Source organism: Symphalangus syndactylus, chromosome 2, assembly GCF_028878055.3.
Source record: "Symphalangus syndactylus isolate Jambi chromosome 2, NHGRI_mSymSyn1-v2.1_pri, whole genome shotgun sequence".
In the NCBI taxonomy this organism is placed as follows: Eukaryota; Metazoa; Chordata; class Mammalia; order Primates; family Hylobatidae; genus Symphalangus; species Symphalangus syndactylus.
The window spans coordinates 26,173,774-26,196,647 of NC_072424.2; the positions used below are offsets into that span (position 1 = coordinate 26,173,774).

At 43.9% G+C, this 22,874-nt stretch overlaps 1 protein-coding gene across 1 annotated transcript; it reads right to left on the reverse strand.

The window, feature by feature from the left end:
- Positions 1–500: 500 nt before the first annotated feature.
- TECTB (tectorin beta) lies at positions 501–22,353 on the reverse strand. Its single transcript, XM_055242796.2, has 11 exons — positions 22,257–22,353; positions 21,946–22,108; positions 21,027–21,217; positions 19,247–19,389; positions 19,069–19,141; positions 11,633–11,736; positions 11,413–11,496; positions 7,252–7,414; positions 5,926–5,998; positions 3,405–3,437; positions 501–2,265 (listed from the first exon to the last, which is right to left on the reverse strand). Exons 2-11 carry the CDS (start codon positions 22,019–22,021, stop codon positions 2,216–2,218), a joined length of 990 nt encoding a protein of 329 aa, XP_055098771.1. The 5' UTR covers positions 22,022–22,108; positions 22,257–22,353; the 3' UTR covers positions 501–2,215.
- Between the last annotated feature and the right edge of the window lie 521 nt (positions 22,354–22,874).

Below are 22,874 nucleotides of genomic sequence, written 5' to 3' on the forward strand. Positions count from 1 at the left end.
AATCATACAGATTGGCTTTATTCCTTGCGTCAGAAACACAATACTGGGAATTTTTTTAATGTAAAGGTAGGTTAGAATAATTAGAAGTCTGTGGCAGACCAAGCGCAGTGGCTCACACCTATAAACCCAGCACTTTGGGAGGCTGAGGCAGGCAGATCATGAGGTCAGGAGATCGACATCATCCTGGCTAACATGGTGAAACCCCGTCTCTACTAAAAATACAAAAAATTAGTTGGGCATGGTGGCGGGCACCTATAGTCCCAGTTAGGAGGCTGAGGCAGGAGAATGGTGTGAACCCGGGAGGCAGAGCTTGCAGTGAGCCAAGATCACGCCACTGCACTCCAGCCTGGGTGACAGAGCTAGACTCCATCTCAAAAAAAAAAAAAAAAAAAATGTGGCACATATGCGAGTCTAAGAAGCTCTAGTTGTAGAAACCTCTGGGAGAATTGGGGAATTAGCAGTCAACATGATATATTAAGACTGTATACTGTAGTCATAGGTTATTTATTTTAAGGCATTTTATTTATTCTACAGCACCAGGTAGAGATACAAGATCATAAAACACAATGATGAAATACAGCAAAACTAATACAACATTGGCTTATTCTGACAGCGAAGGATTTGAACATGGCTATGAGTATGCTATTTGTTTTCTACTAGAACCAATAAAATATGTCTTCTGTTTTTCCTGACTACAAAAACTGAATTTGCAGAAAGAAGAGATCCTAAACTCGTTGGAACTCCAGCTTAGAGACCAAGTCTAGACTAAATTGAGTCATTTTACTCTAGCCTATTACTAAACAAACATACACTTCATGTATCCGGAGATTTCATAACTAGTTTAATTTCTGAGTTCACTAACACAAGTTGTAAAAGAATCATCAAACTGCAGATTGCAAAACTTCTCAAATACCTTAAATACAGAGAGACAAACCCATGTGTTGTTTTCAAATTATAAGCCTACTAATTAAGTCTGTACATAACTAAGAACTTAGAACTCTGCCTTTTCCTATCACAATCCAGCCAATTCTCTACCAGAATTGGCTCATTCAGTTTTGTTGGCAATGTAAATCATTTATATGGGCATATTCCGGACCACTGGGGTGGCCAGTTACCAAGATGTGCTACTGCATACTTTCATTGGCTGCATTTGCATTTGTGTTTCTGATTTTGTGTTAGCTTCATTCTAATGATCGTAAGTGAATGAGACAAAAACAGATGTAAGCTTCGATGTTTAAGTAAAAGCTAAATGAGATCAGACCATTTCTTATAAATGAAAACTTTTTAGTAGAGCAAATAGAGAAAAAATAGCATTGATTGTCACAAGGCGTTTATTTCTAGGGTTGGGTCACCAAACTCACAGCACTTGTGTCATTGGAGTCACTATTATAGTCATGTTTCCAGCAGCAGTTTCACTGGGGCAATGCCACGTTATTAGGTTAAATTAATGGGAGTTGTATTCTTCTTGTGGTTATTCTTTTTGCAAATATTCCTATTTAATTTGTAATTTTCGTTTGACTTTAGAAGTATACATCTGCTATAAAAACAAGGAGTTTATACCTATGTCACGTTTATACATTTAACAAATGGTATAATACAAACAAATTAGGTTAATACTAGGGGCTTTCAGGAATCCATTTCGTTTATATCATTAGGTTTGAGCAAAACTATTGTATTCCACTCTGATTCCCACATCATCTTCCATGTCATCAGTTGAAAGATTGGAACCCCCTGCCTGGGGGCTCAGCTCTGGTCCTTAGGTAGAATGCTACTGCCTCAATGACAAAGCCCCTTTTTGGCAAAGTGAGCTATTAATGTGCGTTCTGCATTTAGCATTGACTTTGTAGTTGCACCCTACATTCTCTTCAAAATGCTCAGCGGTACTTGGTTGGTTCTGCTAACCTTTTAAAGTTAAAATAGCTTTCAAAGGAATTCACTGCAGCCCTGACTTGAGTATGGAGAAAGGAGGCTCCTCCCCCAGCTTTAGAAGGACTGTGAGATCTAAGGGCCATGGGAAGTAGCCTAAGTTTTTCTTAGAAAGAAAAAAGCATCACCAAATTCACAGAAATTATTGGAGTGCATATTTGGCAAAGTGCTATTCTCTGCTCCCCAACAATGTGGTCTTCTGTTTGTTCATTTTGGCAGCACAATAAACGTGTTTGTCATTCGCTGAGGACCATTGTGGGTGGAGGAGCGGCAGCTGACTGGCTAACTCCTATAACACGGCACAAACCCCCATCATCATGATGAGGTGGTGGAGAACATCTGTGGACCAGAACGGGAGGCAGATGGCACTCAGAGACAGTTCTACAAGCGTAAAGCCAACTCAACAAAAGAGTTAACTCAACAAGAGTCAACTCAGGGATCTTCATAAAATTCCACACATTTTAGACAAAGTCAATTTTGTTCATCCCTTGGGGATTCTGTAGCTCACATTTATCAGTACAAAGTACCTGACAGATAAACCTAGGTTGTGGACCTCTGACAAATAGAAATCAGTGATGGTGCTTTGTACTCTAGGGCTTTCACTGTAGAACTTAAAAACGATGAGAATCTAGGATTGGAACTTTAAAAGTTGATTTACATGATTTTCCTGTAATGATGAGAGCAAAATCTGTCTGTGAGATTATTAATAAGTGAACCGTCTTACCCCATCTCCTCATGTAGTTGCTTCCTTCTTATCATTCAGGTGAGATCTTGGGTCTTAGCTGAAATGTTTCTTCCTCTAAGGGGCTTTCCTGGCCACTCTCTAAATAATGTCCCCCATCGCACCCTAAATACTTTACACATATTAGCGAGGGAAGGGGCCTTGTCTGTCTTGTTCACGGCAGTAGCCACAAGACCAGTTCCCGGTACAGTCATCATAATCATGGCTCACCCTGACTGGGTGTTTGCTGTTTGCTGGGCATCGTTCAGTGCCCTTAGCTGTAATTAAATATCTATACCACAGCCATGTAGATAGGGGCAATTATTAGCCCAATTCCACAGAGGAAACGGGTATGGAGGGGTGAGGTCATTGCCCAAGGTCACTCTGTTAATGAAAAACAGAGCCATAACAAGAATTCAAATATTTGTTGAATGAACAGATCACTGAAAATCTTGTTCTCCAAATGTTGGAATCCAAGGGAAGCCATCTGGGGATGGCTTTACTAAGACTTGGGGAAGTGAGGTCCGGTTCTGCTTCATCCAATTTACTTTCGGTTCCTCCCTCTCTTCAGAGTTCAGGGGCTGGTCAAAGGGAGACCTCTTGATCTCGCCCCCTCTGTCCCACTCAGGTGTGCTTTAAAGTATAATTTTCAATCCTTAAAAGTTTTGCTGGGGCCAAAGTTAAGCTTCTCTTAAAACACTGTCTGCCTTTTAACAGCATAGCCCCAGGAAATCCCAGAAGTGTCTCTTTTCCTTACCTGAGAAGCTATAGAGACTGGAAAATCCCCTGCCTGTAGTGAGTAAAGAGAGAGAATGCAGAAGTTTAAGAAAAGATCATGGAAAGGAGAAGTCTCAGAGTGATGTTTCTAAAACACAAAACCTGGCTGGGGGCTGCGGCTCACACTTGTAATCCCAGCACTTTGGGAGGCCGAGGTGGGCGGATCACTTGAGGTCGAGACCAGCCTGGGCGACATGATGAAACCCCGTCTCTACCAAAAATACAAAAATGCACCGGGCGTGGTGGCACGTGCCTATGATCCCAGCTACTCAGGAGGCTGAGTCGGGAATTGCTTGAAGCTGAGATCACACCATTGCACTCCAACCTGGGCGACACGGTCTCAAAAAATAAATAAATAAATAAATAAAAATAAATAAAACACAAAACCTGACCACAGTCCTCCCCTGATTAAAACATCAGGTGCTCCATTGCCTTTCAGACAGTTTATACTGGGGGTTTACAAAGTTTCATTTCACAACACTTTCTCTCCAAGGCAGGAGTTGGTAAGCTTTCTGAAAAGAAAATAGTAAATAGTAAATTTTGTCAGCTTTGCAGGCCGTCCCATCTCTGCTGCCACAATTCCACCCTGTAGTTGCAGTGTACAGCTGTAGACAATATCTACATGAACGAGTGTTGCTGTATTCTAATAAAACTTTCTTTAAAGGCACTGAAATCTGAATTTCATATAATTTTTTTTTTTTTTTGAGACAGAGTTTCACTCTTGTTGCCCAGGCTGGAGTGTAGTAGTGCACTTTCTGCTCACTGCAACCTCTGCCTCCCAGGTTCAAGTGATTCTCTGGCCTCAGCCTCCCAAGTACTGGGACTACAGGTGTGCACCACCACTCCCAGCTAATTTTTGTATTCTAGTAGGGACAGGGTTGGTCTCGAACTCCTGACCTCAGGCGATCTGCCCTCCTTGGCCTCCCAAAGTGCTGGGATCAGAGGCATGAGCCACCATGCCTGGCCCTGAATTTCATATAATTTTTACATGTCACGAAATATTGTTGTTTTGATTCTTTTTTTGAATCACATAAAAATGTGAAAACTGTTCTTAATTTGCAGGCCAGAAAACCAGGTGGCACCTGGGCCTTGGCCCTTGGCCATAGCTTGGTGACTGTCCTCTAAGATAGAGCCGCTATAGCTTCCGGCCTTCCCACAGGTTTTGCCCCACCCTTCATGTCACACTATCCTTGAGGTCTCTCTTGGAGATTGTCAGCAGAGCTCTTCCGCAAGCCCTGCACTAGGTTGAATGCCTTTGCTCCATTCAGGATGAATATCCCTTATCCAAAATACTTGGGACCAGAAGTGTTTCAGATTTCAGATTTTTTTTTGGATTTTGGAATCTTTGCATTATACTAGTTGAGCATCCCTAACTGGAAAATCTGGAATCTGAAATCTAAAATGCTACAATGAGCATTTCCTGTGAGCATGACCTTTGAGCATCATGCGGGTGCTCAAAAAGTTTCAGATTTGGGAGCATTCAGATTTTGGATTTTCACATTAGCGATGATCTACTGTGCAACCATGGCACCAGCCCACCGTAACCACCCCTAACAGTAATTTCTCTTTCCCTTAGTGTCTAACATCTCTCTCCTTGCTAGACAGTAAATCCCTTGAGGACAGGGCCTGCTTGGGTCACATTTATTTCTGAAATCCTAGTGCCCTGCCCAGGCCAGACAGTGCTGGATACTCAGTAAAGGTTTTTTGAATTGCACATGACATTCTCATGACATCTCATTTTTCCTTCCTTCCTTCCTTCCTTCCTTCCTTCCTTCCTTCCTTCCTTCCTTCTCTCTTTCTCCTTTCTTTCTCTTTCTTTCTTTCTTTCTTTCTTTCTTTCTTTCTTTCTTTCTTTCTTTCTTTCTTTCTTTCTTGTCTTCTCTCTCTCTCTCTCTCTTTCTTTCTTTTTTTTTGAGACGGAGTGTGACTCTTGTTGCCCAGGCTGGAGTGCAATGGCGCAATCTCAGCTCACTGCAACCTCCGCCTCCCAGATTCAAGCGATTCTCCTGCCTCAGCCTCCCGAGTAGTTGGGATTACAGGCGTGCCCCACCAAGCCCGGGTAATTTTGTATTTTTAGTAGAGACGAGGTTTCACCACGTCGGTCAGGCTGGTCTCAAACTCCTGACCTCAAGTGATCTGCCCACCTCGGCCTCCCAAAGTGCTGGGATTACAGGCGTGAGCCACCGAGCCTGGCCCCATGACATCTCATTTTCTATTATTATTGTTCACTGCATGCTCTGTTTGGAAGCTCAGCACTTCCTCATTCCTTGGGGGTATTTGAATTTAGGGTACAGATAGAACTTTCAGAGTACATAACAAACCTCAACTCCTTCGTTTGGCTTGAGCTATTCCCCACCCCTGGCTAGAAGACTCCAGGAGCAGGTGAGGGTTGTGCCCACAGGCACAACTGGTTTGGCAATTCAGTAAAAATGCTCAAACCGGCTGTGCCTGTGGACGCAGCCCAGAGTGAACTCAACCATTTGGAAAACAGAGACGCTTACTCCGCAGGGAGAGCTCCACGACCAGGACTCCCCCACTCTGGTCTCGCAGGAGGCGCTTCCGTTTATCGCAGGTCTGAAGACCCAGAGAGGCAGAAGGGAGAGAAGCGGGGAAGGTGGGATGACGCATGAGCAAAGGGGAGAAAAGAGAAAGAAAAGACATTTTAAAAAGGTCACAAATGGGGTGGAGTCACAATTCCCCAGTCAACAGAGATGAGTTACCTTTTTAAAAAATAACCCAGAGACACACTGTTCATCCCTTCTCCAACTTGAATACAAAGAGAAAGCTTTATTTTATTAACTCTTCAAGCCAGAGGGTATCCTGCTGGAAGAGGCCATTGAGTGTGGAAGGGATTGATACCGTTTCCTTTGATAAGGCTGTTACTTATCACTCTCACCACAATAATTAGAGAAATGGACACTTGCAATTGTATTCTGGTTCATTTTCTTTCTTTTTAAAAATATGGCATCGATACTTATCCTTTGAGCAACTGTACAATGCCTCTGCCCTCCTCTCCCTGGCTCTGCACTTTCTGGTTTCTTTCCCTTTTGCTATTTGTGCTCATAAAGAACCATTTTCTGGCCAAATGAATCAGTAGCAATAGAGATTATGACCTTATTTTTGTTGCTTACTATAGGCTATGTGGATAGCATCCTCTTTGGAAACACCGAGGTCTCCAGTTGAAAGAGACCAGAAAGGAGAACAGTTTGAGATTTGGCACGTCTAAGTGTCTAAGTGGTGGTTCTCAGGCTTGAGTGAGCACCGGAATGACTGCTGGCTTGTGAAAGCACAGCCTGCCAGGCCTTCCTCTCACGTGGTCAAATCAGCCATGATTCAGTGTCGGGAATTTCTGCAGCATCTCTCTGAGGTCACAGAGGTGAACCCTTGAGCTGTTCAGTCAAGACTAAAAACACCCACCTTTTGAGTTATGTCCTCGGCCTGTCCCTGCCACCTAGACCTTGAATTTGCCTTGCCCTTTTCACTTCTTCAAAGTATTTCCATGTCTGTTATCACTTTCATTTACCTACACTGCCCTCTGATGAGGGAAGGGCCATCATTACTTAACACACTTTGCTTAAGGATGAGAAAGCAGGTCCCAGCAGGTTAGGCGACACATGCCAGACCATGTGGGTTGTTGGAGGCAAGGCAGACAGGGCCCTGAACATCTGCCCCCACGAGCATCTGCCCTTATACTCAGTGCCATTTCCTCCAGATGCCCTCAGCACACAGCTGCCCTGGCCTAGTTATGATTTCCCCACTCAAACTCCAGCTCCTCCAATACTGGCACCCTTTGGGTAGCATTGTCCTTCTGGAGAGAGGCAGCTCACCACTGGGCAGGAGAGTTTCTCACTGTCGCAGATGAACGTCTCACAGTGTAACCACACCTTGGAGAGTTTGGGGATGTTCTGGAACCGGAAAGCATTGAATTGGAAGGTTGCCCTGTGATCTCTCCCATTCTCATGCACGAGGACGGTTTCATCCGTGGGGCAGCTGAGGCAGATGGGGAAAGAGGAGTGAACTGTCACCTCCTTGAACTCCAGCAAGAGCTGCTAAGCAATTTACACACAAGGCTCCTAAGGTAGTTATATGGCCTCTAACCTTCCCAGGCATTTTGATTAGCAGCACCTCACTTGATCCTCACAACTGTGAGGTCAAGTTGATGAGCTAGGAGATGGGTATTACTGTCCTCATTCTATAGACAAGGTACGATGGGAGGGGAGTGACTTATAAGAGCCACACTTTTAGTAGGTTACACCTGTGTCCCAAAGAAAGAAAATCCCTAGGAGATAAGGCCCTCTGAGGAATGGAATATGTCCAGCCCTTGAGGGACATACAAAGTAGGGACAATGGCACCAGGAGCAGCATTGCCTCTGTTGCCACAGCTGCCCGAGCTCGTCATACCCAACACATTTCTGTGTGTGAATTGTGAGGTTTTGCATTGAAAATTTGTATTTATGGTGTATTATTTAAATTATATATGTCCACATAGTTACCTTTGTAAAAATGTGGTCACATTTTTTATATAAGCACAGAAATAATGACCGAAGGATATCGTCTAAATGTTAACACAGGCTGATACAAAGGGATAAAATTACGGGCATTTTTGGTTTTCTTCTTTGTATTTTTATGTATTTTTCCAAATTCTCTATAATGAGAATATAATATTTGTATAGTATTCCAACGTCTCAAAGGTAATAATTCAGTTAAAAAAATGACACAGGCATTTATTTAAGCTAGTGGTTCTCACTTGAGGGTCTACTTTGTGCCCCAGGGGACATTTGGCACTGTGATTGTCCAGAATGGGGGAAGTGCTGCTGGCATCTAGTGAGAGGGCGGAGACCAGGGCTGCTACTGAACATCCTACAGTGCACAGCGCAGCCCCCACAATGGAGAATGGTCCCACCCCAAATGTCAAGGTGCCAACATTGAGAAACTCTGGTTTCAGCAAACATACTTTTTCATTTAACAAAGACTGATGACCTAAGTGCCATTCCTTTAACTAGGTGTTGGAAACAGACACAGCCATTCTTGGGACTATACAGAGAAGCCCACACTATCGTGGGGGTTTGTTATCTGCAGATAAGAAGGGGCACCAGGGTCTGTCCCTCTGCAGGAAAAGGTCTATGTATCGAAAGCGTCAGACCACTGAACAGCACCACAGCAGGCCCCAAATTAATGCAACTCTGAAGCATCTTACTTTCTGTATTGTAAACTCGGCACACACGCCAGAGAGTGGTCCAGTTACCCCAGGGAACCTTCATGATGTTCTCTACCCCACCCCCATTCCCTCAGAAAAAGACAACGGCGGGCCAAGCTAAAGGCAGGTGCTAAGGAAGTCAAGTGTGAGAGTGAGGGAGTGAAGTGAGGGAATGCTGTACCTTTGTACCTGGACCAGGGGTCAGAGCCAGGTCTGTGTGTGGTGGGCTCTGAACAGTGATGAAACTGTGGCATTTTCCAAGTTGTGCAACAAGACTTCTGGAGGATCATTTTGTCAATAAACCCGAGATCCTCATATGAACTCAAGATGGGAGTTCTTAAAATAGCTCTTTGCAGCCAGAGTGCCCCAGGCATGGTCAGCCAGTGGAAAATAATGTAAGCAGAGCTTTGTCAGGGGGTGGGGAGTAGGCAAAAAATAGGCAGGTCTAGATGCCTTGGCGCTGCTGCTCCTTGGCACCAGCTGCAGCACCCACACTTCAGTGGCAGCTGCCTCTAGGTGGTGGAAGCCCACAGGAGGCTTTTATGCCCTCTCTGTGTGAGCCTCCTTTCCCGTGTCAGATTGCTCTTTGAGATAAGTATGCTGCTTTTGTGGCATCCATGTGTACAGGGAAATTCCTGATGATATATCTCCTGCCATCTCTCCAGGAACTTTTGTAAACTGGATTTTTTCCCAAAGGGGCCCAGTGTGAGCAAAAATCATCTAGAGATTGTGGGAGTGGACTTTTCCATTCTCCCCTTTGGCACTGAACTTTGTGCATGTATCTCCAACTTCGAGGTGCCAGGTCAACTAGGAAGAATGTAGAAATGGATCGGGATGTCTTACATCTGGCTGTGTTGAAATGCAGATTCTGTGGGTTTCCCCAGAGTCCTTCTGATCTGGTAGGTTTACAGTGCACTTGCATATGTAATAGGCACCCTACGCAGTTTATGTGTACACTAGAGCTTGAGGACAATTGTGCAGACCACCCAAAGCCACAGGCATCCCTTTTTCAGCCATGTTGCACATCTGCCAGATGGGAACAATGGCACTAGAACTCCCTGCAGAGAGATGATTCCAGGGGTGGCAGAAGCCTTTGCCTAGTGTGACCATTGCCTGAGAGAGGTTCCCAGTGCCTGATAGCAATTTCAAGTCCCTGGAGGTCAATACATTATTTCAGAATTCCTGGAGTCATTTGATTGCACCATTGCTAACAGAGGCTAAATGAATTGAATCATTCAATGGCAGATGTGAGGTAAACACCCAAATTAAGCTGCCATCTCTACAGGAGGTTTTGCTGGGTTGCGTAGGTGTGCCTCGGTCAGCCTGTCCTCTCCAGGCCACTCAGGAGGTAACACTGACTGAGTCTGAATCCCAGGCCTTCTCCTTACTAGCTCCATATCTTGGGCACGTGTCTGGACCTGTGCCTCAGTTTTCTCCTCTATAAAATAATGATTATTATACTATCTACTTTAGAGAGGGTTTAATGACACTTAGATAAATTAATATTTGTAAAACACCTATCTAGAACAATGTTTGGTATATTTTAAGAGCTGTATAAGTGTTTGCTAAATAAAAATAGAGGTCCAAAATAGCTCCACTTTTGTTATTCAATTATCTTTATCCTTGACATTAATTTTTCCTTGGCCTGATGGGTTCTGAGAATAACACAGGCACATCGATCTGTTATGTGCTTTGTTTGGAGAATGATCTCTTCTTTGTTTACTGCTAATTATGTGTATGATGTCCACATCTCTTGTTTAGCCCCGTCTCTCCTCTGATTTCCAATGGTACAATTCTAAGTACTTCTGGACAATCATCATTTGAAGCTTAACATGTCTGTTAGTGAACTCGGCGAGAATCCATATCTCCTTATCCAAAAACCTCCTTCTCCAACAGCCAAATCCAAACACTCTTCCTCAGCTTTGTAGTCTACAGATTTAAGAACACAAAGCCATCTTTTTCCATTACTCCCCAGATTTCTTGTGCTGTCCTTTCCTCCACCTCCTATCTGATTAGTTCCTACATTATCTGATTTCTGTAAAAGCATCTCCCTACTTTTTATGACCTTATTCCATTCACTTGGCTACAATAGCAGTTCATGTCTTATCACGCTTGCACAATAGCTGCCAGGGCCTCTAATCTGATCTTTCTCCCTTCCGTGCATGTTTCTAAACCATCCTGTGTATGACTTCCAGCATTGCCTTTCTAGGGTGCACTTCTAGTACTACTTTAGTGCTTTACTCCAGATTGTAAAAGCTCCCGGTTATCTACTTAATTAGTAATAAAAACAATGATCTTATTTAAAATGGTTGGACTATCTAGCAGGTACCATCTGCTAAGCTTTTGATATGGATTATTTAATTTAGTCATCATCACCGTGGTTCTGTTATTAGACTAATTGGATTTGCATTCAGCCTGCTCACTTCCTCTTGCACACATACACACATGCACACATATGCACACGCACACAAACATTTACTATGAGACCTTACCCTCTCTTGTGCCTCAGTATCCTCATCTGTAAAATGGGGATGATAGGAAAACTACCTTTCTTGTTGTACGGCTTAAAGGAGTTAATATAAGGTAAAGCTCTCAGAACAGTATCTGGTCCCTAGAATGCACTATGTCCTGTTTCTTAGTATTTGTCCTTTGCCTGGAACCACAGAGGATGTCACTGCTGTAACTCCAGCAGGCTTCACCTCTTCCTCCCAAGCTTTCCCAAGCCAGAGCAAAGTAGCCTGATAAATGCCCGGTTCCACTGCTCAGCCCTGTCTCTAGGTAGTGTACCTACCCCTTGTTGATCAGCTGCCACTGCAAGGGATACATGAAGTCAGCCGAGGGGGTGGCCCAACAGCTGTTCAAGACCACTTTAAACCTGGAAATAAAACAAAATGGCATCACTTTGAAGCAGAGAATCTTATGCCTACAAACATCTGATGATTAAAAAGTATGTCAGCTAGTCTTTTTTTTCTTTGCATTTAAACATATAAACTTGGAGGAAATGTACTTACCTAATGCTTAACCCTTTGGCTTCCACTCCTGCAAACAGATCTGAACCAATTTCAGATGCCTCCAGGACAAAGGGAGCTTCTTTCTTGGTGGAGAACTTGGCATTCTTTGGAAGGAAATTGACACTGGGCATTATGAACTCTCAGATTGAGCAGCTGGGTCTACCAGGAGCAGATGAATTGGGATGGGGAGGGGATGAGAATCAACCCAAAGACATAAGCACGTGAGACCACAGAGCGGTCCTCCAGGACCAGAGAAACTCTATCTCTTAGGACGCTATGCCATCTTAGAAGGGATGAGGACATCATATAATCACGTATTCTAGAACTGCTCATCATAGTGAGACACACAGTGTATGTCTCATTCATGCCAATGAGGTTTCACTAATGGAAAACGAGTGAAATTCAGGGATATTTAGGCACTGTGTTATACTGAATCGCCCAAGGACACAGGGACTGAGCACATTCAGCACCCGCCTCTGCCCTCACTCATTGCTACTTTTTGCCTGAGCAGATTTCAGCGTGGGTTGGGAAGTGTAGGGTCTGATTCCCAGTACAATCATCATCAACAGTAACAATCACAACCATAATGTATTGATCAACTACTATGTGTTAGGCACTGATGATGGACTCTGTCAGGATTTTGTTAGCGAACAAAGCAAAGATATCTGCCTTCAATGGTCTGGCATATTCTAGCAGGGAGACAAACAATAAGTAAGTAAATGATATAATATGTAACTACAGACCATAGGACATTATCTAGAAAAGCTATAAAACATGCAGAGCGAGATAAGGAAGATCAAGAGTGTGAGGAAGGGCAGGTGGCAGTTTTAAATACAGTGGTTGGAGAGGCCTCACTGAGGATGTGACATTTGAGCAAGATTTGGAGGAAGTGAGGAGGGGGGCCGTATAGCCATCCAGGGAAGAATGCTTGAGTCAGGACAAAGGCCCTGGGGCAGGACTGTGGCTGGCAGCATGGCAAGGAGGCCAGTGTGGCTGGAGCAAGTAAGTGAGGCAGGAGGGTGGAGAGTGGGGAGCGGGGCGGGGGTGAGGTTAGAGAAGTTATGGGGGCTGATCAAGAAGACTGGGGCTGGCTGGGCACTGTGGCTCACACTTATAGTCTCAGCACTTTGGGAGGCCAAGGCAGGCAGATCACTTGAGGCCACAAGTTCGTGACTAGCCTGGCCAACATGACGAAACCCCGTCCCTATTAAAAATACAAAAATTAGCTGGGTGTGGTGGCAGGCGTCTGTAGTCCCTGTAGTCCCAGCTACTCTGGAGGCTGAGGCAGGAAGATCTCTTGAACCTGGGAGGTAGAGGTTGCCATGAGCCAAGATTGCACCATTGCACTCTATCCTGGGTGACAGAGTGAGACTCTGTCAAAAACAAAAAACAAAAAACCTCAAAAACTAAACACTGGGTCTTACACTCTGAGTGCAGTGGGGCAATAAGGAGTCAACACCACGATTTGAGCACAGGAACAGCAGGTTCTGATCACTGGCCTGGCATGTGTGATATTTGCCTGCCATTCTCATCAGGACATGCTGGGTGAGCTGTTAGGAGTAACAGCAGTGTTTCTGTTTGACTTACTCAAAGGAGGCTGATTTCTCCATTCTCTGAGTCTTGAATTGATTCAACTCTAGTAACAATCTTGAACTGCTCTGTGGATTCGCTTTCTTTTTTGTTTTTCTGTTTTTTTGGTTTTTTTAGATGGAGTCTCGCTCTGTCGCCCAGGCTGGAGTGCAGTGGTGTGATCTTGTCTCACTGTGAACTCCGCCTCCCGGGTTCACGCCATTCTTCTGCCTCACCCTCCCGGGTAGCTGGGACTACAGGCACCTGCCACCATGCCGGCTAATTTTTTGTATTTTTAGTAGAGACGGGGTTTCACCGTGTTAGCCAGGATGGTCTCGATCTCCTGACCTTGTGATCCGCCTGCCTTGGCTTCCGGAAGTGCTGGGATTACAGGCGTGAGCTACCACGCCCAGCCTGTGGATTAGCTTTCAGAGACAAAAGCGTTACCATGGAAGGGCAGGGATCCTGGGCTAACCCGAGCTTCCACCGCTAACTTGGGACACACTATAGGCAAGTCAGCCTTTCAGGCCTCAGCTTCTTCCTATGCTAAATGGACATAACTTTTGTGACTTTATGTAATAGGAGAATAAAGCTTAGACCAGGTTACTGTTTGAAAGATTGAGTTTCATAGACCTGGAGATTTGCAGAACTGCAATAGGTAGACAGCGGCAGGAGGAACGGATTTCAGCAAGGATGTCTAGTTAAAATGGACTTTATCGTATTCCGTGGTATATACATACCACATTTTCTTTATCCAGTCTGTCACTGATGGGCATTTGGGTTGATTCCATGGCTTTCCTATTGTGAATAGTGTTGCAATGAACATACACATGCATGTATCTTTGTAATAGAATGATTTATATTCCTTTGGGTTGCATTTATCTTTGTAATAGAATGATATACACTCCTTTGGGTATATACCCAGTAATGGGATTGCTGGGTCAAATGATCTTTCTGGTCGTTTGCAAAGACATGGATGGAGTTGGAAGCCATTATCCTCAGCAAACTAACAGAGGAACAGTGCATGGTCTCACTTATAAGTGGGAGCTGAACAATGAGAACACATGGACACAGGGAGGGGAACAACACACACTGGGGCCTGTTGGTGGGTGGGGTGGGGGAGGGCGAACATTCAGAAAAATAGCTAGTGCATGCTGGGCTCAATACCTAGGTGATGGATTGCAACAAACCACCATGACACATGTTTACCAATGTAACAAACCTGCACATCCTGCACGTGTACCCCAGAACTTAAAAATAACAAATAAAGATAACATAAAATAAAATAAAATAGACTTTACCCCTCACATGTCAAACACACAGGGACTTCGCTGACAGGACTCAGAATCTCTTTCGTTTCCTAGTGCCTCTGACATTATTTTACTGACGGCAAGTCCAGCAAGGGCTCCCTGATTCAGTCACCTAGAAGTCAGTTGCTTCCTCCCATTTGTCAGCCCCTGCACCATTTAAATGGCTGCAATAATTGGATAATAATGTTCTTAATCATAAGGGATCTACTGGCTTAATATGCAGGTTGAAGTGGCAGATTTACAGTGGTTTTTAATGTTCCTTGTTATGTTCTGGGATTTGTCATATTTTGAGAGGCCATTTTCCAATATGGGAACTTACCTGGGGACCCCGATGTAGTCCCCAGACCTGTCAGAGGTATCGCTCCCAACTCTTTCTGCCAGGGACCAGCCAGCAGAATGTTAGAATATTGGAATAATACCTCTCCTCATGGAAGAACCTGCCTGATTCTATTACAAAGTGAAGAACAGAGCTGACACCGTTAATTCAATTTCTGAAATAGAACACTAATGATTGAGTTCTCTATATTCTCACCCAACAGCTCAGGCAAGGCTTGGAATAATTTTCCCCCTACTTTCTCTATAATGTGAAAATTAGAAACCTATTCCAGATCCAGTAACCTTCCTTTATCCACGGGAGATATGTTTCAAGACCCCCAGTGGATGCCTGAAACTGCAGATAGTACCAAACCCTATATATATTACTTTTTTTTGATCTGATAACATAGATGGCTACTGAGTGACTGACAGATAGGTAGTGTCTACAGTGTGGATATTCTTGACAAGGGGATGATTTACATCCCAGGAAGTACAGAGCGAGCGGTGCAAGAGTTCATCATGCTACTCAAAACAGGTGTGCAATTTAAAACTTAAGCATTGTTTATTTCTAGAATTTTCCATTTAATATTTTTGGACCACAGTTTACCATAGGTAACTGAAACCATGGAAAGCAAAACTGTGGGTAAGAGGGGACTACTTTACTGAATGGTTGAGTCACAACTAGCCGGTGTCACAAGTTAAGGATGAGTACACCTGGCTTAACAATAGTTCATGTGGAAAAATCTCGGAGTTGCTCCATATGAAATAGTGGTGAAAAAAAACTGCCCTAAAGTTATTTTCCTAGGACACATTCCTAGAGTCTTCCAGAACCTAGAAGGTCACCTCTGACCCACGATGGCCTGCACAGGTCTGATAAAGTCTAGAATATAACACTTCAACTCTGGGCTTCATTTTTTCATAGGGATAGTGATCAACTGGATCATATTCAGAGAAGAGTGACTAAGATGGTGAACCACCAACAGAGACACCTATGGGGTAAACGCTTGGAGAAGGTGGACATATTTGAAGGACTGTCAGCCACATAATTATATGATATTATTTCAGAAGACAGAACCGGGACACATGTGTGAGAGTTCAGGGTGTCAGATATCAGAGCTGATCTAAAATGGGAAGGCCCAAATATCATTGTCTTTGGAAGAGGCGGGGAGGCCACCCCACAGCAATCTTGCAGAAGGGTTTTGGGCTTTAGGTGGAAGGTCAAGGTTCACCACCTCGGAGGCTTGTTTTGACTCTTGGAGTCTATGATTTTGGCTTCTATTGCTTGCATTTTTTCCATTTTAAGCTTTTTCATTTCTCTCTCTCTAAGAGGAATGATTAGTACTGGTTTGATTGAATAAAAGTCAGTATAATCCCACACTGACATCAATGTTCAGCCTTATAAAGGTAACAATGCTAGAAGCCCTCAGAGTTTCCACTTTAAATAGAGTCAAAGTCTACAATGATGAGAATGGCTACTTTCTTGGGTACTTAACTACTTAACTTGTGCCAGACACTGTGCTAAGTCCTTCCTAAAGATTATTTCATATAATTCTATAACAAACCTGTGGGGTAAGTGCTATTATTATCCCTGTTTAACAGATGCAGAGATAGAAGCCCAGAGAGGTTAACTAACTTGCCCAAAGTCACACAACTAGTAAATGATGGAACAAGGCTTCAAACTAGTGGTCTGTTGAGAAGGCCCATTTTCTTAACCACAGCACTAGGGTATTTCCGTAAGCCAACTACCTTCTTTTATTTTGTATTGAGAGTCAAAATGACTTTTCACTAGGAATACCAACCATGGGATATTGTCAAGAGAGAGTGGGAGGGGGATGGAGAGAAAAGAAAGAGGAAGCCTGCTGAGTAGAACTGGTGCTTTTAGAGCCCAGCATTTGAAGCTCTCAGGATCCTAAGCAATTAGCAGTGCGTTGATTCCATTGTGTTATCTAGGGCAGAGCTCTCCTTCTGGTAATTTGATGGAAATATATGCAGGGAGCAGTTGTTGCTTCAGAAACACATAAGAATGCTCTGAAAGCGGAAAAAGGGAGGAGAAAAAAATACCAACCACATGGGTCAGGCATAGGGAACTGAGCCCATGGCGGGAATGTTAATCAGTACGAAAGTGTCAGGAGACAGAGTCCCTTCTTTGCTGAGGCCCATTTGTCCTGGAAAGGTCTTGGTGGGCCTCAGGGGACGCTTGACCCTTAATTCTATACTTGTTGAAGGGGGTGTCCTGTTATCTGTCTGTCCAGCCCAGAGGATGGCCTGGGGGATGCTGAGGACATGTCTCTTATTATTATTATTTTTTTAAGAAAATAAGCTCATTCCAGTTCTAAGACTTGATGTTTTGTTTATGCCTGAAGCTCAGCTCTACACAGCTGATGGTGGGCAATGATTTTTGACAATCCTGGTGTTTCCGTGTTGCCAACTATTGTAAAACCTTCATGGAATCATATCTATAATTTTATCTGGTTAAAATAACAATTATTCACTTCCAGACAGGGACTCAATAGCAAAGGCAGCCTGTCATCAGGGAGTCCCCTGAGACTGTTGTCAGTACGCGGAAGCCAATTTTCCTCTCCGGACGGCTTTCATCAGTGACCGTAGTGGTTTCACCACCTTATCATCACCCTGGTGGCCCATGCTGTATTTAGCCCCCGATTATAGGTCAAGGGCTGCATGGATTCCTTTTCTCAGTACTTAACCACTAGTGGTGTGTGGCTAGGGGCAGATCTAGATTTTGTGGGATCTTGAAACTTTTGCAATGTGGAGAGCCCTCTTTAATGAAAAGAATCACATTTTTGAATACAGAATTAGACACAAGGCCTTGAAAGGGCCTTGAAATGAGTTTCATTCCTCACAGTAAGTAAAGTGACCATATCTAGGAGATCTGTGTTCCAGACTGGCCACCGCTCTGAACTACCTGTGGGCTCTCAGGCTAATCCTTCTTCCCTCTGGGCTTCTGGTTCCTCATCTGTACAACAGACCAGGTTATTCTAGGATCCCTTACAGCTCTCGCCTTCTGAGTTCAGCAGGGCTAATAGCTTCCAGGCAGCAGGTTAAGCAAGTTTAAAGAGTTCCAAGTTAATGGAGTTACAGGTAGTACGATGTTTCTCCTTTGAGAAGTGAATGAGTTGGACGTGATGCCTTTCCAAGGAGGTCCTCTGGCTCTAATGTTCTATGCAAAGGTTTGTATTTCTGCCCACATCTTCCTTTAGACTGCTGGGACAGTCTCTGTGTGCATGTGTCCTCAATGCAAGCTGCAGGTTTGAAGAAACAAAGCACCCCTTCTAAAGAGGAGAGCAGCTGGGCAAATGGCCATTGCATATTTAGTTTCTCTGGAGCACTTTATTTTGAGAGAGACCAAAGTGTGCCTTTAACTTCTATGTCAACATGGGCAGCCTGCCCAAATTAAGCAAGGAGGAAATGCTACTTGAAAGGCTTCAGAGACCAAAGAATTAGGCAGTGGAGGCCGACCCCAATCCTTCTCTTTAGCCCAGTCCCAGTCAGGCACCTCAATACCTTGTGCCAAGTATTTTAAGATCTAGATCTTAAATATAAATCTCTGGAGTGGGTTGTAGTGGAAACTAATCTTGACTAAGAGTCAGACATTGGCTGTCTTATGGTCTGTTGACCTTGCCTCAGTTTTCTCATCTGTAAAATGGGAAGGTTGGTCTTATATCTTTGCGGAAGGTTGGTTTTTTTGTTTTTGTTTTGAGATGGAGTTTCACTGTTGTTTCTCAGGCTGGAGTGCAGTGGTGCGATCTCGGCTCACTGCAACCTCCGCCTCCCGGATTCAAGCAATTCTTCTGCCGCAGCCTCCCAAGTAGCTGGGACTACAGGCACGTGCCACCACACCCGGCTAATTTTTGTATTTTTTTAGTAGAGACGAGATTTCACCATGTTAGCTAGGCTGGTCTCGAACTCCTGACCTCAGATGATCTGCCTGCCTCAGCCTCCCAAAGTGCTGGGATTACAGGCGTGAGCTACCACGCCTGGCCGGAAGGTTGGTCTTATAGCTTATATCTTATACCTTTCAGCTCTTCTATCCAGCCTATGAATCTGACTTTCTGTGACACTTAGTTTTTAAAGAGGTTTGAAGCTAAACTAAAGTTCATGTTTCAACTTGAATTTAAGAATGGGGCTCTGCACAGAGCTTGGGGAAGACTGAATCCCGAGGAAGCGTCCCACCATCTCCCAGAAAGGCCACAGGGAAGTAATGGGAACCTGGAGACCACTTACAGTGTAGAAGTTGAGAGACAGTTGGCTTTCAAATGTGCCCATGCTCCCGTTCTTCACGTGAACAGTGGCCACTCTGAAAAGGGGAGAGAATTTTGCATAAGGACTGAAACACACTGATTGATAGGACCTGCAGCACACACACGAGGCAGCCAGTCCTCCACGCCGCACAGCAACTTACCTCTGGTCAAAGGCAGCCTGGTTCACCAAGTAGGTGGAGTGGTAGGTGCAGGAGAAGGAGTAGTTGACAGGCTGGTTTTTTACAATCACTGTGCTGTCATTGGAAACGATGTGACTGTAGAAGTGATAGATAGGTGGCTTGTACTGGACAAAGAAAGGAGACAGTCAGGATGAATCTGTGTCCCCGCGATGGGAATGAGGGTTCTGGGAAAAGTGCAAGAAGATGGCTCAGAAACAAGTCCAGTGGGGAGACAGGAATATCTGCCACTGACAGTGGCATCCACTCTTCTTGTCTGCGGGTGAGCTGATAATTTTGTAAAGGGTTCCTTAGTTTATTCAACTAAGAGTGTTTAAAAATAATCTAGGTTGATGTCGTATGCTTAAAAATCTCCATGTACCCATTGGGCTTCTGACCAAAAAGAACTGGCTCAAGAATCTCTGTTTCCCAAAGTCAACTCTTCATCCATCTCTCCTGTCCAAGTATTCTAAATGAATGCTTCACCCATCTCCAATTTCTAGAATGTTCCCTTCTGGTTCTTTGCTCTTTCCTTCTTCTGACTATAAGCACGATTTCTGAGACTCTTTCCCCTGACTTGTTGGGCTCTAAAATCACAGAATATTAGAGCTGGAGGGGATCTTGAACATCCACTTGAAAAGTGACTGACCTGAGACCACACAGATGATTTCTAGTTCACCAGGATATACTCAAAGACATGACATCTTGTTAATCATGCTCATGACTCTTCCCATTAAATCACTGAATCCTTGTGAGGCCTTTAGAAAGAGGAGCTGGCCCTGGAAGCTCTTTGCTCTCATGCTCTGAGATGGATAGATGCACAGCCTTCTGGCAGGTAGGGCAGTAGGAATGCTAGACCTTGGTGGGGAGGTTGGGAGACCTAGCCTCCCTTCATGATTCCATCCCTACAGGCCCTGAATGAGTGACTTTATTGGGAAGTCTCAGATTTCTCATCTGTCATGTGATACTTGGTAAGAGGGCGTCTGTTTCCTAATAATTATCTTATGATATCCCATCCTGGGCACTTCACAAGACCGAGTTAGAAGTTGTATTATACGTTGGTCACTCCCTAAACTGCCCTTCCAAATGCTCTTTGTCACCACTTTGAAGTCTCAGGCAGAGAATGGCTCATCCATCCACCCATCCAATCCAGGAAGGATGGCGGCTTGTGAGCACAGGCTCAGAACTTGAAGGTGGGAAATGTACTTTGTTCTACTAGAAGGTAGCTTCACTGGCTTTGGCAACAAATTAGGAGGATAAGAGTCAAGCCAAAAGAGTTATCTAAACTAGGCAGAAGAGAAGATTTTTTTTTTTTTTTTTTTTTTTGAGACGGAGTCTCGCTCTGTCACCCAAGCTGGAGTGCAGTGGCGCAATCTCGGCTCACTGCAAGCTCCGCCTCCCGGGTTCACGCCATTCTCCTGCCTCAGCCTCTCCGAGTAGCTGGGACTACAGGCGCCTGCCACCACGCCCGGCTAATTTTTTGTATTTTTAGTAGAGGCGGGGTTTCACTATGGTCTCGATCTCCTGACCTCGTGATCCGCCCGCCTTGGCCTCCCAAAGTGCTGGGATTACAAGCGTGAGCCACCGCGCCCGGCCAAGAAGATTTTAAATAACACCAACATTCCAGGATATTTGGGAATCAGGACTGACCTTTAAAAGGAAATGGGTAATTTCTGAATCCTTTCAAGGACGGATGGCGGACATCTCATTCTTAGGTCCAGTTGCCTTACCTTAAACAACTCTGCACTGTGTGGCCTGGTCTTACCTCAGACTGGGTTCCACAGTAGGACTTGTTTTTAGGTGATAAATCTGGGATCACAAATTGGTAGTAACCTCCTTCGTGGACCCCGTTGTAACACAGCCCTCCGAGGGCCAGCTGATGAACTTCCCATCCATAGGGACACTCAGGGATTTTGGTGATGATGGTTTTGGGATAACAAAACACAAGAATGACATCTGGAAAGAGCACACATATAGTTTAAAATCAGTTATGGTAATCATGCTAACCTACATAAAGAACAGTGGATTCCAGCTACACTTGAGCATGCAAAAGCAGTTGGTTAAAAACACCTTCCCTGCTATTCTTCACCAGCTGTGACAAAAGTTTTCCCCAAACTTCAGTCATTGAACAGTCACTCTTACAGTTTTTGCTGCATTTCTTTAATAACTGCACCACATTTAACATGGAATTAAAATTAGTCCATTTGGAACTTTAAGAAATGTATCTGTGAAACCACAGGTAGGATGTATTAGACATATATAAATATATATTAAAATCTCCATAACAATGAGCACATAACTTAAACATTTTAAATGTCAGTTTTATGCATAATATTGTGAAATACTGATTTAGGGCACAAAATAGAAATTCAGTAGTTGAATGGAAAAAAAAGTGGAGGTGTTTTATATATATATAATGGGATGTGGGGAGAGATTGTGTAAGCGAGAGAGTGAAATAGAGTAAGCATTCTCTAATTTAAAAAAAAGTCGGAGTTTATCTAATACATTTTTGCTCCATTTGGGAAAAGTCTGATTGGTATTTGGGGGGGGTTGCTTAAGTTCTTTTCTACTTGGCTACGTCATTGCATTTTTATAACAAGTTAAGCACAGAAGTGCTGAGCATTGTAAAAGGAAACTTCGGGAAACTTTTCTTCCCAGGAAAATGGACTGTGGTGAGGACATACCTGCTTTATTTGGAGGGCACGATTTTGCAGAGGCTTCTGCAAAGATGGCCAACAGGACAAAGGCCTTCATCACCATTGCTTCTCAGAACCTGGTCTCTGCCAGGTATCCAAACCAAGCTGGCCAAATGTTTACGGTCCTTCCAGGGCCGGAGCCTCGATCATTCTAAGTCAGAAACATGAATGAAAAGTTAAAATCAAGGGAAGAACAAAGCCGCACATACAGTCTTGGAATTTTCAAGGGAGATCAACGATGTTGTATCGTTTCTAATTGTATCCTGTTAGCGCTGAGAGGCAAAAAGTGGGGCTCATACCGTTGGAAGCGTCAGTGACACATGGAGTTGTTCATGTTCCCGACTGTTTCACCCTCTCCGGACTGTAGAGGCTGCCTGCTGGATGCTCCCGAAATCTGCTGCCCCAGTCCTAGTTTGACTTTATATAGCCCGAGGATGTAAAAGAAACCAGCTCCAGGTAAGTCACAATGAGCATGCATTATCCACTGTGTGGGGAATAAAAGGGGGAGCTAGCACAGTAATCCGATGGGAAGCTCAGTTACTTGAGTCTAATTTCTTTTGCTTTACAGAGTTGGAAAAACTTTTTTTTTAACTGCTTCAACCAAGATTGGGAGGAAAAGTTGATTTTTTCCCCGTTTGTACACAAAATAACTCTGAATGGAGGCAAACTACTTCTGTACAATTCCAGGTGATAATTTTAATTCTTTTGTCTTACTTTCTTTGCTTTATTTCCTGCTTTCTTATTTTTGTGTGTAGATGAACTAAACTTTGATAAGAAAACTCAGGTTTAACATTGTTGCACCTGATAACTATAGATATATGTGTGTGTGTGTGTGAATGTAAACATTTTAAAGGATTTTCCCTCTAATTTAAAAAAAATAAACTCTAGTGTCTTGAACTTCATCCTGAAGAACAACT